General features: G+C 44.8%; 1 protein-coding gene across 5 annotated transcripts in view; it reads right to left on the bottom strand.

The window, feature by feature from the left end:
- LOC106567509 (SH3 and PX domain-containing protein 2B) overlaps positions 1–14,351 on the bottom strand; it is a 92,422-nt gene that overhangs the window by 35,654 nt on the left and 42,417 nt on the right. For all 5 annotated transcript variants that reach the window (XM_014136822.2, XM_014136823.2, XM_014136824.2 and 2 more), the window contains exon 4: positions 4,101–4,177. In XM_014136822.2, coding sequence (XP_013992297.2) covers positions 4,101–4,177 — 77 coding nt within the window. The remainder of the gene's footprint in view (positions 1–4,100; positions 4,178–14,351) is intronic.

Genomic DNA, 14,351 nt, shown 5'->3' with positions numbered 1-14,351 from the left:
CATGAAGATGCAGAGCATCCCAAACATGCTCAATGGGTGATATGTCTGGTGAGTATGCAGGCCATGGAAGAACTTGGACAGTTTTAGCTTCCAGGAATTGTCTACAGATCCTTGTGACATGGGGCCGTGCATTATTATGCTGAAACATGAGATGATGGCGGAGAATGAATGGCACGACAATGAGCCTCAAGATCTCGTCACAGAATCTTTATTAATTCAAATTGCCAATGATAAAATGCAATTGTGTTCGTTGTCCGTAGCTTATGCCTTCCCATACCATAACTTCTCTGCCACCATGGAGCACTTTGTTCACAATGTTGACATCAGCAAACTGCTCACCTACATGACGCCATACACGCTGTCTGCAATCTGTCCGGTACATTTGAACCCGGAATTAATCCGTGAGAGCACACTTCAGCGTGCTAGTGGCCATCGAAGGTGAGCTTTTGCACACTGAAGTCAGTTACAACGCAGAACTGCTGTCAGGTCAAGACCCTGGTGAGGACGATGAGCATGCAGGTGAGCTTCCCTGAGAAGGTTTCTGACAGTTTGTGCAAAAATTCCTCAGTTGTGCAAACCCACAGTTTCAACAGCTGTCCGAGTAGCTGGTCTCAGAAGATCCCGCAGGTGAAGAAGCCAGATGTGGAGGTCCTGGGATAGTGTGGTTACACATGGTCTGCGGTTGTAAGGTCGGTTGGATGTACTGCCAAATTCTCTAAAACGACATTGGAGGCGGCTTATGGTAGAGAAATAAACATGAAATTCTCTGGTAACAGCTCTGGTGGACATTTCTGCAGTCAGCATGCCAATTTCACACTCCCTCAAAACGTGAGACATCTATGGCATTGTGTTCTGTGACTAAATTGCACATTTTAGAGTGGCCTTTTACTGTCCCCAGCACAGGGTGCACCTGTGTAATGATCATGTTGTTTAATCAGCTTCTTGATATGCCACACCTGTCAGGTGGGTGGATTATCCTGGATAAGAAGAAATGCTCACTAACAGGGATGTAAACAAATTTGTGCACAACATTTGAGAGAAATAAGGTTCTTGCGGTTTGGAAAATTTCGGGCATCTTTTATTTCAGCTCATGAAACATGGACCCAACACTTTACATTTTGTTCAGTATATAAAGTAAACACCTTCCATTTTCCCCTCTGTCAGCCTGATCAGGGCCAAGACAGAGGGGGGTTAGGGGGGGCCCCTAAAATGAATAATAGAAAGAAAAAGCTGTAAAGACTTATCCTAAATATAAACAATCAACATAGTGAATACCATTGTTGTTTAATATGAAGGTTTCAGCATGAAATATTCTTTATATATTTTTTACACACATTTATTTATTTTACTATGTCAATATGGATTTGTTGTCAATATTTTGACCTCAAACTGGTGTCAGTTCTGAAAAAAGTCAATAGTTGAAAGAGTTGCAGAGTTAATTGAAAATAATGCCATTGCTGATTAGATGCTTTAAACAAATGTATTAGGCTATTTTCCCTTGAACCATATGGTCTATCTACTATAAACTCATGGACAATATGGACAGAGATATAAAGAATGAATACTATATATTAATTGACTATAAGTTAATAGAACAATAACAAAGTAAGTTTCAAACATCGCTGCTAATAACAGCTAGTTTTCAGGTTACATATTCCTCCCATTAGGTTAGTCCAATTAGGGCCCTCACACCATGCCCAGACCAGACACGCGCGTGCACCATCGTGCGCAAATAGATTTTGTCCCCCCACACCAAAACGCGATAATGACACGTAGGTTGAAATATCAAAACAAACTCTGAACCAATTATATTAGTTTGGGGACAGGTCCAAAAGCATGAAATATTTATGGAAATGTAGCTAGCTAGCCTGCAGTTGCTAGCTAATTTGTCCTATTTAGCTAGCTTTCTGTTGCTAGCTAATTTGTCCTGGGATATAAATGTTGAGTTGTTATTTTACTGGAAATGGTCCTCTACACCGACAATTAATCCACACATAAAACGGTCAACCGAATCATTTCTAGTCATCTCTCCTCCTTCAGGCCTTTTCTTCTTTGGACTTTATATGGCGATTGGCATATAACTTTTATAGTATTACCACGACGACCAACTGACCTCTGTTCATCTTTCAGTCACCCACGTGGGTGTAACCTATGAGGAGGTGGCACGTGGGTATCTGATTCTATAAACCAATGAGGAGATGGGAGAGGCAGGACTTGCACCGCGTTCAGCGTCACAAATAGAACTGACTTCTATTTTAGCGCTTGGCAGCGCAGACGCTTGTTGGCACGTGCGAGCAGTGTGGCTGCAATGATTGAATAACATGTATGTATGTGTGAATGTATTTTGCAACGCTCGCGCACATGACATAAGAGGTGTGGTCAGCATGTTACTCATACCACTCCCAGACAGTCCTAGCTACATTTTTGCTTGAGAAAATGCTCTTTGCTAAGAAGTTTAGTTTATTTTTGACAAATGTTTTATGGAAATAAGAACTCTAATTGTTACCTAAAAATGTTTTGATATTGTGATAAAAACAGCTGCATTGGGTCTTTAAGGGCAAGCCACCAACACAGTCAACAAAGAGACTATCTATCATAGGTGGCCGTAGATCTAAACATTGAATTATTCAACGCTGTAACCAGATGACTTTGTTAAGCCCTCTCTGACAAAAAGGAGAGCAGTTGTATTCAACCTTTTCTTTGTCTTCAATGTGTTCATTTGTATTGAGGATGTTACTAAATCAGTATATCAAAGTCCTCTATGGAAACCACAACAACAACAAACGTGACTGCATACCAGACTGAGGAAGTTCTACGTAATCCCATAGAAGTGGTGCAAACTTAGTCTAAAACTATTCACATAAACCTAAACACACCCACAACACATCAACTCTAGGACCTTAGTTTCCCCCCTGTATTACAGTACTTAAAGCTGTGACCTTTTTTGCACCCGTATCCCAAAACGACCCCCTGAGGTATCCTGACCCCTAGGCCTCCCCTCCCATGTGTATCCCATCTCTCTCACCAGTGACCTGGCTTCATAAACAAAGGTTCTCTGGCCATGCCAGGGAATATGTTGTTTTTTAAGAGCATGACTGAGATGGAACCACCTTTCAAAAATTCCCCAGGCAACATAAAAAGGCAGTTCTGGTTTATTGGGAAGCCTTTTAAAAGTAAACACGGCCCACTGGGCACAGCCGTCAATTCAACGTCTATTCCACGTTGGTTCAACATAATTTCATTAATATGATGTGGAAACAATGCTGATTCAACCAGTGTGTGCCTAGTGGTTAAGGGCTTGTAAGTAAGCATTTCACGGTAAGGTCTACACTTGTTTTATTCAGCGCTTGTGACAAATAATGTTTGATTTGATTTGATTTAGTTGGGGGGCCTGGTGATGTTGCTGACAGGGGCTAGCTCAGGGCTCCTCAAACCACTGCACTGATGGAGAGATAGCACAGAGATACCACAGCATCCCTACTGCCTGTGACAGAGATGGATTCCCCACTTCTCTTCTTGCTTTTCCACCAAAGAGCTAATCACAGACTCTGCAACTATGCTGCTTTGTTTTCCAGATGGAATTATTTTCTCTGTCAGCCATGTTCCAGACTGCCTTCAGTTTCCGCAATGTCTAATTCCTGAAGAAAATATCATATTTTCGAGGATGACTGATTTTGTTATTGTATATTTCCCAGTAGGTAATGATAAACATACAAGATATACATGTTTTTAACATTGCTAGTGCATTGGTCTTTGTATAGAGAAACCGAATGGCTATAACAGGTCAGTGGAACTAGATGTGAGGGTGTAAGGAATCCAAAACAGTCTCACTCTGACTGCCATGCTATTAGTGAGGTAAACTGGTCAGCAGGATCATGAATGCAAACCCCTCGCTCTAGTCTGAAGCTCTATCTACCACAGTGCTAATGTCCTAATACCTGAGATTTAGGTTCCTCTCCAGGCTACATCCCCATGGGAGGTTTTAGGGGTTCAAGTTTGGGTCATACTGTTGTGTCGTCCATAACGAGTGAGTGTGGAAGATGTAATACCCCTGAATTTCCCCACCAGCTGAGCAGTGGTCTCAGTCAGAGCCTACTCACCCTGCAGTACTCGTTGATAGGCCTCAGGCGCTTCATGGCCACATCCCTGATATGGCTTCTCCTGAACAGGATCTTCCCTGGAAGGAAAAAAAACAGTAGTCTTTAGGATCTAATGTACATGTCTTACAAAGATACGAAGCCCTCTAGCCTCCCCTCTTATCCTAGTCCTCAACCATGGTCTCACGTTATATATAGTACATACTCGAACTGTATGATAAATCAGTATTTGAATGGTGTGGATTCACAGTAGCAATTATACAAGCAGACAAACAATTATAAATAATCCATAACTGCAATAATCAGTTTTTACAGATTACTGTATTCGCTTGTGAAGGAAAATGTTATGTTTGTGCTTTTCTATAACCAATTAGACTTGGTTCATGCAAGTGACTGATTGATCGTGCCTGGGAGGAATCCTCACTATCAGTATAAGCAATTTGGCAGTACACCCAGAACATTGCATTGAGAACCAAAAGGGGTATCTCAGCCTCTTGAGGTATTGGTCAGTCACATGCAGGAACCACACGTTAATGATGATGAATAATGTAAATCATGCAATTATAACTTGTCTGTGTAAACAGTATATAAGAGAACTAACGGGACTGCCCCGGCAGAGCTCCCAACCGACGTGTACTATGGTTTGTTGGAACCTCTTCAGCATGCTGATAATAAAGAATGATTCATTTAATATTGACTCCAGGTGTCCCTGGTGGTAATTTCCACAACAGTCTGGTGCCTGCAGAGCTTTCCAGTGAGGGTCTGTGAGGAAAACCGGTGGCCCATATTATGTAGCATGAGGGAAATTACCATCTGAGCAAAAGACGACGAGGACCCACCCAGACCAGACCATTACTGCCCAGGAGGAGACACATAATCCACGAACAATTGAGGGACATGGCAACTGATTTCAGTATGTCAATTGAAATAAATTTGTATGAAAATTATTACAAAAATAAATTAAACTAAACATAAAAATGAAATTATGTCTATTTGGTCTGGGACTACTAGAAAGGTACCATAGTCTCTGGGAGGCTAAAGTAGTCTGGGACTACTGAGACGGGTAAGGGCTGTTCAGAGAAGCCCCACCAACAGCTGTCTATAGGCATTTCTGGGAATTGTCTATGTGGTCTGGGACCACTGTGGTCTGGGACTACTGAGTGTGTTTGGATAATAAGTTCCGATATATAACGTTAGCTAGGGGTTCTGTCCACCACCGCCCATCGTAGTCTGGGACTACTAGTACTACTCTGGGCTCCCGAGTGGCGTATCGGTCTAAGGCACTGCATCACAGTTCTAGAGGCGTCACTACAGACCCTGGTTCGATTCCAGGCTGTATCACAACCGGCCGTGATTGAGAGTCTCATAGTGCAGCTCACAATTGGCCCAGCGTCGTCCGGGTTAGGGTTTAACCGGGGTAGGCTATCATTGAAAATAAGAATTTGTTCTTAACTGACTTGCCTAGTTAAATAAAATAAAAAATACTAGTAATAGCACGAGGTGTTATTGAGCACGGGGTGTTGTTTTATATGTATAGGAAGTAGCAGCAAGAACCGTTGAAGAAACATGTTGCATAGGATGTAATGACAGAGAATCGTTGAAGATGCACATGGAGTGTTGTGGATGTGAAAACCTAAGATTTATAACGTTATATAGGGTTTCTGTGTGATGTGAAAGAAGTGTGTGTCTGAATGAATACCCCAACCAGTTCTGTGTGAGCAGAGTTTTTCGATCTATAATGTTATCTAGGGGTTCAGTCCACCACCACCCGTGTCGATCTACAGATAGTGAGCACTGACAGGAGAAGCCATTGACAAGTTTGAGAGGGTAACAGCTGTGATGGGTAAGAGCTGTTCAGAGAAACCCCACCGACAGCTGTCTATAGGCATCTTTGGGACTTGTCTATGTGGTCATGGACTACTGAGATTTCCTCGAGAAAATTATAGGCAGCAACTCAAACAGGAAGTACCCGTGCTAAGGTCTATTCAACGCTGGTCTGACCAATTAGAATCCATGCCTCAAGATTGTTTGATCTGGGATATGTTCCGGGTAGCCTCTGACAATAACATTGACGTATACACGGACACAATGACTGAGTTTATCAGGAAATGTATAGGGGATGTTGTTCCCACTGTGACTATTAACCTGTTAGGGCTAGGGGGCAGTATTTGCACGGCTGGATAAAAAAATGTACCCGATTTAATCTGGTTACTAATCCTACCCAGTAACTAGAATATGCATATACTTATTATATATGGATAGAAAACACCCTAAAGTTTCTAAAACTGTTTGAATGGTGTCTGTGAGTATAACAGAACTCATTTGGCAGGCAAAACCCTGAGACATTTTCTGACAGGAAGTGGATACCTGATGTGTTGTATTACCTTTAAACCTATGCCATTGAAAAACACAGGGGCTGAGGAATATTTTGGCACTTCCTATTGATTCCACTAGATGTCACCAGCCTTTACAAAGTGTTTTGAGTCTTCTGGAGGGAGATCTGACCGAACAAGAGCCATGGAACGATGATGGCCCATTAGACACCTGGCGCGAGTTCATGTTGGGTACCCTCGTTCCAATACGATATAAAAGAGAATGCATTCGTCCACCTTGAATATTATTCATGTTCTGGTTAAAAAGGCCCTAATGATTTATGCTATACAACGTTTGACATGTTTGAACGAACGTAAATATATTTTTTCCCCTCGTTCATGAAGTGAAGTCCGGCGGGCTTAGATCATGTGCTAACAAGACGGAGATTTTTGGACATAAATGATGAGCTTTTTTGAACAAAACTACATTCGTTATGGACCTGTGATACCTGGAAGTGACATCTGATGAAGAGAATCAAAGGTAATGGATTATTTACATAGTATTTTCGATTTTAGATCTCCCCAACATGACGGCTAGTCTGTATCGCAACGCGTATTTTTCTGGGCGCAGTGCTCAGATTATTGCAAAGTGTGATTTCCCAGTAAGGTTATTTTTAAATCTGGCAAGTTGATTGCGTTCAAGAGATGTAAATCTATAATTCTTTAAATGACAATATAATATTTTACCAATGTTTTCTAATTTTAATTATTTAATTTGTGGTGCTGACTTGACTGCCGGTTATTGGAGGGAAACGATTTCCTCAACATCAATGCCATAGTAAAACGCTGTTTTTGGATATAAATATGAACTTGATAGAACTAAAAATGCATGCATTGTCTAACATAATGTCCTAGGAGTGTCATCTGATGGAGATTGTAAAAGGTTAGTGCATCATTTTAGCTGGTTTTATGGTATTGGTGACCCTGTCTTTGAATTGACAAAACATTACACACAACTCTTGTAAATGTACTGTCCTAACATACTCTAAATGTATGCTTTCGCCGTAAAACCTTTTTGAAATCGTAAAACGTGGTTAGATTAAGGAGATGTTTATCTTTCAAAGGGTGTAAAATAGTTGTATGTTTGAAAAATTTGAATTTTGACATTTATTTGGATTCAAATTTGCCGCTCTTGAAATGCACCTGCTGTTGATGGAGTGCACCACGGGTGGGACTAGCCCATAGAGGTTAAAACCTACCCAAACCAGAAACCGTGGATAGATGGCAGCATTCGCACAAAACTGAAAGCGTGAACCACCAGATTTAACCATGGCAAGGTGACTGGGAATATGGTCGAATACAAACATTATGAGGCAATCATACAGGCAAAACGTCAGAACAGAGACAAAGTGGAATCGCAATTCAACGGCTCAGATACAAGAAGTACGTGGCAGGGTCTACAGACAATCACGGATTACATTTACATTACATTACATTTAAGTCATTTAGCAGACGCTCTTATCCAGAGCGACTTACAAAATGGTGCATTCACCTTATGATATCCAGTGGAACAACCACTTTACAATAGTGCATCTAAATCTTTTAAGGGGGGGGGTTAGAAGGATTACTTTATCCTATCCTAGGTATTCCTTAAAGAGGTGGGGTTTCAGGTGTCTCCGGAAGGTGGTGATTGACTCCGCTGTCCTGGCGTCGTGAGGGAGCTTGTTCCACCATTGGGGTGCCAGAGCAGCGAACAGTTTTGACTGGGCTGAGCGGGAACTGTGCTTCCTCAGAGGTAGGGGGGCCAGCAGGCCAGTGGTGGATGAACGCAGTGCCCTTGTTTGGGTGTAGGGCCTGATCAGAGCCTGAAGGTATGGAGGTGCCGTTCCCTTCACAGCTCCGTAGGCAATCACCATGGTCTTGTAGCGGATGCGAGCTTCAACTGGAAGCCAGTGGAGAGAGCGGAGGAGCGGGGTGACGTGAGAGAACTTGGGAAGGTTGAACACCAGACGGGCTGCGGCGTTCTGGATGAGTTGTAGGGGTTTAATGGCACAGGCAGGGAGCCCAGCCAACAGCGAGTTGCAGTAATCCAGACGGGATATGACAAGTGCCTGGATTAGGACCTGCGCCGCTTCCTGTGTGAGGCAGGGTCGTACTCTGCGAATGTTGTAGAGCATGAACCTACAGGATCGGGTCACCGCCTTGATGTTAGTGGAGAACGACAGGGTGTTGTCCAGGATCACGCCAAGTTTCTTAGCACTCTGGGAGGAGGACACAAGGGAGTTGTCAACCGTGATGGCGAGATCATGGAACGGGCAGTCCTTCCCCGGGAGGAAGAGCAGCTCCGTCTTGCCGAGGTTCAGCTTGAGCTGGTGATCCGTCATCCACACTGATATGTCTGACAGACATGCAGAGATGCGATTCGCCGCCTGGTTATCAGAAGGGGGAAAGGAGAAGATTAATTGTGTGTCGTCTGCATAGCAATGATAGGAGAGACCATGTGAGGATATGACAGAGCCAAGTGACTTGGTGTATAGCGAGAATAGGAGAGGGCCTAGAACAGAGCCCTGGGGGACACCAGTGGTGAGAGCGCATGGTGCGGAGACAGATTCTCGCCACGCCACCTGGTAGGAGCGACCTGTCAGGTAGGACGCAATCCAAGCGTGGGCCGCGCCGGAGATGCCCAACTCGGAGAGGGTGGAGAGGAGGATCTGATGGTTCACAGTATCAAAGGCAGCAGATAGGTCTAGAAGGATGAGAGCAGAGGAGAGAGAGTTAGCTTTAGCAGTGCGGAGAGCCTCCGTGACACAGAGAAGAGCAGTCTCAGTTGAATGCCCAGTCTTGAAACCTGACTGATTAGGATCAAGAAGGTCATTCTGAGAGAGATAGCAGGAGAGCTGGCCAAGGACGGCACGTTCAAGAGTTTTGTAGAGAAAAGAAAGAAGGGATACTGGTCTGTAGTTGTTGACATCGGAGGGATCGAGTGTAGGTTTTTTTCAGAAGGGGTGCAACTCTCGCTCTCTTGAAGACGGAAGGGACGTAGCCAGCGGTCAAGGATGAGTTGATGAGCGAGGTGAGGAAGGGGAGAAGGTCTCCGGAAATGGTCTGGAGAAGAGAGGAGGGGATAGGGTCAAGTGGGCAGGTTGTTGGGCGGCCGGCCGTCACAAGACGCGAGATTTCATCTGGAGAGAGAGGAGAGAAAGAGGTCAAAGCACAGGGTAGGGCAGTGTGAGCAGGACCAGCGGTGTCGTTTGACTTAGCAAACGAGGATCGGATATCGTCAACCTTCTTTTCAAAATGGTTGACGAAGTCATCCGCAGAGAGGGAGGAGGGGGGGGGAGGGGGAGGAGGATTCAGGAGGGAGGAGAAGGTAGCAAAGAGCTTCCTAGGGTTAGAGGCAGATGCTTGGAATTTAGAGTGGTAGAAAGTGGCTTTAGCAGCAGAGACAGAAGAGGAGAATATAGAGAGGAGTGAGTGAAAGGATGCCAGGTCCGCAGGGAGGCGAGTTTTCCTCCATTTCCGCTCGGCTGCCCGGAGCCTTGTTCTGTGAGCTCGTAGTGAGTCGTCGAGCCACGGAGCAGGAGGTGAGGACCGAGCCGGCCTGGAGGATAGGGGACAGAGAAAATCAAAGGATGCAGAAAGGGAGGAGAGGAGGGTTGAGGAGGCAGAATCAGGAGATAGGTTGGAGAAGGTTGGAGCAGAGGGAAGAGATGATAGGATGGAAGAAGAGAGAGTAGCGGGAGAGAGAGAGCGAAGGTTGGGACGGCGCAATACCATCCGAGTAGGGGCAGAGTGAGAAGTGTTGGATGAGAGCAAGAGGGAAAAGGATACAAGGTAGTGGTCGGAGATTTGGAGGGGAGTTGCAATGAGATTAGTGGAAGAACAGCATCTAGTAAAGATGAGGTCAAGCGTATTGCCTGCCTTGTGAGTAGGGGGGGGAAGGTGAGAGGGTGAGGTCAAAAGAGGAGAGGAGTGGAAAGAAGGAGGCAGAGAGGAATGAGTCAAAGGTAGACGTGGGGAGGTTAAAGTCACCCAGAACTGTGAGAGGTGAGCCATCCTCAGGAAAGGAACTTATCAAGGCGTCAAGCTCATTGATGAACTCTCCAAGGGAACCTGGAGGGCGATAAATGATAAGGATGTTAAGCTTGAAAGGGCTGGTAACTGTGACAGCATGGAATTCAAATGAGGAGATAGACAGATGGGTCAGGGGAGAAAGAGAGAATGTCCACTTGGGAGAGATGAGGATTCCAGTGCCACCACCCCGCTGGCTCGATGCTCTAGGGGTATGGCGAGAACACGTGGGCAGACGAAGAGAGAGCAGTAGGAGTAGCAGTGTTATCTGTGGTAATCCATGTTTCCGTCAGCGCCAGGAAGTCTAGGGACTGGAGGGTAGCATAGGCTGAGATGAACTCAGCCTTGTTGGCTGCAGACCGGCAGTTCCAGAGGCTGCCGGAGACCTGGAACTCCACGTGGGTCGTGCGCGCTGGGACCACCAGGTTAGAGTGGCAGCGGCCACGCGGTGTGAAGCGTTTGTATGGCCTGTGCAGAGAGGAGAGAACAGGGATAGACAGACACATAGTTGACAAGCTACAGAAGTGTTGTTTCTTGTATTATTGTCTCCTGTGTCTTTAGAGAACTGTTTCACTTTCATATCCTTTTTCTTCTGTCCTGATTTTCTCTTTCTTTTCTTCTGTTAACTAGATATTCTTTGTTGTTCTTCGTTAGCTAGCTAGCTTCTTCCAAAAGAGTCCCTAGCAACTGCTTAGCAAATGGTAAACAATTCAGCTTGCTAAGATAACTACAATTTTATGAAAAATATTTATTTTTCAAAAGCCTATCTTCTTTGTTTGTTGCTTGTTTTTTCTCCTATTCAGTCCTGCAGTTTTCTTTTGCTTTTTTCCGATGTACTTCACTCTAAAAACCATGTAAATTTCAATATTTGTAGGAGCTCATTTTTCAGCTGCTGCTGCTGAAATTGGAGTTCCGGAACTCAACTGATTACAAAGGGGAAACCAGCCACATTGGGGACACCGACGTCTTGCTCCCGGACAAGCTAAACACCTTCTTCGCACGCTTTGAGGATGACAGTGCCAGCGATGCGGCTCACTCCCAAGGACCGTGGGCTCTCGTTCTCCGTGGCCGACGTAAGACATTTTAAGCATGTTAACCCTCGCAAGGCTGCCGGCCCAGACGGCATCCCTAGACGCATCCTCAGAGCATGTGCAGACCAGCTGGCTGGAGTTTTTATGGACATATCTCTGCCTATCCCAGTCTGCTGTCCCCACTTGCTTAAATATGTCCACCACTGTTCCTGTACCCAAGAAAGCAAAGGTAACTGAACTAAATGACTATCGCCCCGTAGCACTCACTTCTGTCATCTTGAAGTGCTTTGAGAGACTATTTAAGGATCATATCACTTCTACCTTACCTGACATCCTAGACCCACTTAAATTTGCATACTGCCCCAATAGATCCACAGATGATGCAATCGCTATTGCACTGCCCTATCCCATCTGGGCGAGAGGAATACCTATCTAAGAATGCTGTTCATTGACTATAGCTCAGCATTCAACACCATAGTACCCTCCAAGCTCATCATTAAGCTCGGGGCCCTGGGTCTGAACACTGCCCTGTGCAACTGGGTCCTGGACTTCTTAACGGGCCGCCCCCAGGTGGTGAAGGTTGGAAACATCACCTCAACTTTGCTGATCCTCAACACAGGTGCCACACAAGGGTGCGTGCTCAGCCCCCTCCTGTACTCCCTGTTCACCCATGACTGCGTGGCCATGCACGCCTCCAACTCAATCATCAACTTGGCAGAGGACACAACAGTGGTAGACCTGATTACCAGCAATGACGAGACAGCCTACTGGGAGGAGGTGAGGGCCCTGGCGAAGTGGTGCCAAGAAAATAGCCTCTCCCTCAACGTCAACAAAATGAAGGAACTGATTGTGGACTTCAGGAAACAGCAGAGGGAGCACGCCCTTATCCACTTTGACGGGACCACAGTGTCATACACATCACTGACAATCTGAAATGTTCCACCCACACAGACAGTGTGCTGAAGAAGGCACAACAGCATTAGAAATTTGGCTTGCCCCTAGGACCCTCACAAACCTTTACAGATGCACAATTGAGAGCGTCTTGTCAGGCTGTATCACCGCCTGGTATGGCAACTGCACCGCCCACAACTGCAGGGCTCTCCAGAGGGTGGTGTGGTCTGCCCAACACATCAACCACCCAAGCCTCACTGCCTGCCTTCCAGGACACCTACAGCACCCGATGTCACAGGAAGGCCAAAAAGATCATCAAGGACATCAAACACCCGAGCCACAGCTTGTTCACCCCACTACCATCCAGAAGGCGAGGTCAGTACAGGTGCATCAAAGCTGGGACCGAGAGACTGAAAAACAGGTTCTATCTCAAGGCCATCAGACTGTTAAATAGCCATCACTAGCCAGCTACCACCCGGTTACTCAACCCTGCACCTTAGAGGCTGCTGCCCTATATACATAGACAGGGAATCACTGGTCACTTTAATTATTTTTACATACTGATTTACTAATTTCACATATATAATGTATTCTATTCTACTGTATTTTAGTCAATGGCACTCCGACATTGCTCGACCTAATATTTATACATTTCTTAATTCCATTCTTTAATTTTAGATTTGTGTGTATTGTTGTGAATTTTTAGATACTACTGCACTGTTGGAGCTAAAACACAAGCATTTCGCTAAACCCTCAATAACATCTTCTAAATGTGTATATGATCAATAAAATTTGATTTGATTTTGATTTGATCTTGGCACGGTTTGCCAACAACAACACCCGTGCCAATATAGTATATCCTCCAAACAACGGCTTCGAGGGCAATATCACTTAAACAACACATGATCTTATGGTGCATTTAGAATGGTAACAGCAGGCCTGCATAACGTATGTTACAGCTAAGAAGAACAATGAGTAGGCTAGGCTATATTGAGTGGGCTTGTGTTGACACGTAAAGACAAATACTAATAGAGACTGATTAACTTTTCTCACAACAAATGATCTCATGGCATATTTGGAATGGTAAGAGTAGGCTTACATACAGTGGGCTTGTGTAGAGACTGTAGTGCATTCCGTTAGAATGCAGACCTACTAGCAGGCTAATACAGTGGCTGGCCTCATAAATAACCCAACTCTGAAAGTACAATGAAAGTAGTTAAGTGCAATGTGAATAGTTTAGCCTTCTTGTGTCTTGTCATGAATTCATGATCAAATATAGTGGATGACATCCAAAATATATGGTCCTTATCACGCAGCCACAAATATGGCCACCGGCTGGTCTGGGTTTGAAGTCACCAACAATAACAAGAAATGGATACAAATAGGCCTCCGAAAAAGTATTGAGTTCCATTTGAAATATATCTTTTAGATATTTCACTTTATGGGGATTCGCTCTAGCGGATTCTCTAACTGGAGTACCAATCACAGCGTCTGTTGGAGACAGAGAGGGCTCACACCACCTCTGGTCATTCTCACCTCTCTTCTTTGTGAAGATTTCTCTAATGCTCCTGAAGCTCTCCTCAGAATTGGATGATGTAGAAAGGGCGAGTTTGTTTGACAGGGTCAGAAAGGTTGGATGGGGGTGGGGTTTGGGTGGTATTTTGGGTAGGGGGGAATGGGAGTTGTGAGATTTGTAGGGCTTTATTTTATTTTATTAGAAACAGGGCTAGATAAGAGCATATATATGCTCTTATCAGGTTGGTCACATTTGTTCTGGTCAATGGACAACTCGACACCCAAGTGCCCCCCGTGCTACAGCTCTCCCCTCAACACTTTCACAGCAGCTGAGGCAGGAAGACAAATGCTCTGTCGCTACTATGAACTATCCCCAAATCCCAGTGTTATAACGCTGCCCTTTGTAATAAAAGTCTGTCGCATTAAAGCGTCTT

Source organism: Salmo salar, chromosome ssa13 (genome assembly GCF_905237065.1).
Source record: "Salmo salar chromosome ssa13, Ssal_v3.1, whole genome shotgun sequence".
Taxonomy (NCBI): Eukaryota; Metazoa; Chordata; class Actinopteri; order Salmoniformes; family Salmonidae; genus Salmo; species Salmo salar.
This window is presented reverse-complemented; position numbering and strand designations above follow the sequence as displayed.